We start from the raw sequence: 3,323 nt of genomic DNA, 5'->3' as shown, positions 1-3,323 counted from the left end.
AATGGCCTGACTATTCTTGGGGAGGAAAGGGGGGTGGGAGATGCGGGAAGAGACTGGACAAAAATCGTGCACCTATGGATGAGGACAGTGGGTGGGGAGGGAGGGCGGAGGGTGGGTGGGAAACTGGGTGGAGGGGAGTTATGTTGGTAAAAAAGAGTAACTAATGTAATAATCTGAACAATAAAGATTTAAATTAAAAAAAAAAAAGAAGCCTCTTAAAAACCTCTAAGTGGAAAAAAATAAGTAAGTCATTAGATATTTGAGTCTGGAGTTTGGGTAATGAGTTATTTCTGGAGATATGGATTTGAAAATCTGACACATACTATTTAAAACTACACGAACTTTACTAAAAATTAGTTTGTGAGTAGAAAAGAGAAAGGAGTCCTACAATAAATCATGAGTTACATTTAAGTTTCTGGGTCATCTTGCTGCTCTCTGTCCTGTTCTTTCATTCCACATTTCACATCCTGGGTTATAATTCTGTTTTCCTTTTCAGAATCTATTTCCCACACTCTGGCTCTGGTCTGGCTCTTCAATCCCACTTACCATAGATGTGGTGAATTTAGCTGCTAATCTAAGAATCTATTTTAGAGTTGGACAGACTTGTGTTTAATTTCCATCTCTGAACCCTCTATCTGGCTTTGGGGATTTTACTTAATTTTCTCAGGCTTCAGTTTTCTCAAGTGTGAAAAGGTTGTATATGTTGTAAAGAAATTAGTAAGATCACATATAAAGTCCCTGACATTGCATTGGCACAAAATAAAGGCTTAATACAAAGAACAATATTGTTATTGTTAATATTACTTTGCTATTAACCACTGCGATATGCTGGTCCATTTTCTACCACTATAGAATACAGGAGTGGGCCAATGTAAAATGGTCCACAGATCAATAATAAATTATTAGCCAACAGCAACTACTGAATTTATTACATGGAGAGTGGGACAGGCTAACTAGGAAGAGCCATAGTGAACCAGCTGAGAAATTTAGACATCTAGAATTCAGCAACAACTGGGGTATTGTATGACCCAAGGATTCAGAACAATAAAGTGAAATACTTGTAATTGTGGTATCATTTCTTAGTATTAACTCACCTAAGTTCAGCTGTGAGATCCTTTATAGTGGTGTATTTTTCCTCCAATGATAATTGAGCCTTCTGTAGCACGTCTCTCAATTCTTGGAGCTGTCTTAAAGTACTTTTTAATTCTCCATGAGCATTTTGCAGTTCAGTCTCTAGTACTTCCTGTTTCTGCAAGGTTTCTGTTAGTTCAGTTTCAGTGTGGTGCTGTAACTTTTCTAACTCCTTCACTGTTAAGACAAGAGAATATTTTTAGAACTACATATAAACCATTTATTATTAAGAACTTTGTAAATAATTATAATTAAGAATATTCAATTTTATTCATCTACCAGAGATAAGATATTGACTACACATTATCCCTTTCAACCCTATCATCCCAAGTTCTTAACTTTAGTCCACTTCTTTAAATATAAATATGCAGTCCTGACTGGTTTGGCTCAGTGGATAGAGCACCAGCCTGCAGACTAAAGGGTCCTGGGTTCGATTCTGGTCAAGAGCATATACCTTGATTGCAGGCACATCCCCAGTGGGGAGTGTGCAGGAGGCAGCTGATCGATGTTTCTCTCTCTTCGATGTTTCTAACTCTCTATCCCTCTCCATTCCTCTCTGTAAAAAAATCAATGAAATGTATTTTTTAAAAAAAATAATAATAAATAAATAAATAAATAAATAAATATAAATATGCAGGCAGCTAAGCTCAGCTAATTTGTTGCTTACCAGCATTTGTTTTCTTATCTAGTTCTATCCTTGTCTGTTCTAAGATCATGTCTAACTGAGAGAGATGCATTGCTTTATTTTCTCCATCTCGTTTTAGGTGCATTATTTCTTTTTCCATTGTAGACAGCTCTTCTTTGTACTGATCCATCTCAAGTTTTACTTGCCTAATTAAAAACAAACAATAAAACAAATGATAATTTAGAAATTTAAAAACCAACTGACTTGTCTCTGACTAAACAAAAACTGCAAGTTATATGAGGGCAAATATCAGCAAAATGTCTAGACAGAATCTTAAATCACCTATGATATTGTTTAAAATGCTCCAACTAAATACAACTGTACCACCTAGTAATATTTAACAAGGCTAGCATTCTTTTCAATTTAACTACAGTTAATTTTTATAAAGCTTTATATGGATTGAGAATATCCATGGAGAGGTGCCTCATTCATCTGTAATTTCTATTATCTGCAACATAGAAAATAAAGAAGCCAACCATCAAAATATTCACCATCAGACTATGCTACTCATAGGAGAGACAAATTAGTCATTTTTACTCAGACATTTCTTAATAATGTTATCTTTTTAACTTTAAAAGGGACTAAATATTCTTTTTTCTTTTTTTTTTTAAAGACTGTAGTATTTATTCTTCAATTGGCATTGAGTATAAAAACCTTTAGAATAATATGTGGATCTTTGGAAAAATCACTATTTCATAGACAGGTTTGAGTGATCTCAATCTACTTTTCCTCCAGTTATGAAATAAATTATCCTAATAACTTATGTAAGTGGAATGTGTATAACCAGATATTCCACTGCAGAATTATTTTGCAGTCACTTATTTGGCCTTGTCATTCCCACATGAAATGCTCTGAATAGTCTTTCTCTCACATTTACATGATTCTATAGGAACCTATTTTGCGTTGACACGAACTGCCTAATGACACGGTCTCCGACTTCGGGCCTGAGCTTCATTCCCAATGAGGTGAAGCTGCCGGGCCTGGGCCTGTCTATACGGATGGCAGGCAACGGACAGACTGTCTCCAGGGCCCATGGAGGTCTTCAGATGCTTCTCTGCATATCAGTGTGAATGCATCTTCTCTTTCTCATTCTCTCACATTAGTCTGTGCCCACATCCTCTATCCCTACATGCCTCTATGTTTCTTATGATTTCTCACCTAACATATTGCTGGGGTCCAGCCCCAACAGGTCCAGGGGCTCCCCATAGGTGTGGACAGAGTCAGCGAAGAAGGAATGACACGGAGACAGCGTTCAGTTGATCAGCAACCTTGCCAGGATCTCTGGCCACAATCTCGAGCCAAGTTCTGGTTAGGATCTCCAGCGAAGTTCTGGTTTGGATCTCTAGCCAGGTTCTGTGCCCATGTTCTCTTGCTAGGTTCTCCAGCCACGTTCTCCAGGTTCTCCAGCCAGGTTCTGTAGCCATGTTCTCTCACTAGGTTCTCCAGCCAGGTTCGGTTTAGGTTCTCCAGCCAGGTTCGGTCGCCAGGTTCTTTAGCTGGGTTCTCT

General features: G+C 37.7%; 1 protein-coding gene across 1 annotated transcript in view; it reads right to left on the bottom strand.

Moving 5' to 3' along the window:
• The window catches only part of CCDC18 (coiled-coil domain containing 18), a 113,166-nt gene that overhangs the window by 40,620 nt on the left and 69,223 nt on the right, over positions 1–3,323 (bottom strand). Inside the window, exons 19-20 of the mRNA XM_015560324.1 lie at positions 1,799–1,962; positions 1,095–1,308 (exon numbers count right to left, since the gene is read on the bottom strand). Of these exons, the coding sequence (XP_015415810.1) occupies positions 1,095–1,308; positions 1,799–1,962 (378 nt within the window). The remainder of the gene's footprint in view (positions 1–1,094; positions 1,309–1,798; positions 1,963–3,323) is intronic.

The sequence above is a fragment of the Myotis davidii genome, unplaced genomic scaffold (assembly GCF_000327345.1).
Source record: "Myotis davidii unplaced genomic scaffold, ASM32734v1 scaffold674, whole genome shotgun sequence".
Lineage (NCBI taxonomy): Eukaryota > Metazoa > Chordata > Mammalia > Chiroptera > Vespertilionidae > Myotis > Myotis davidii.
Note: the sequence above shows the minus strand (reverse complement) of the source record. Positions and strands in the feature narration are given on the sequence as shown.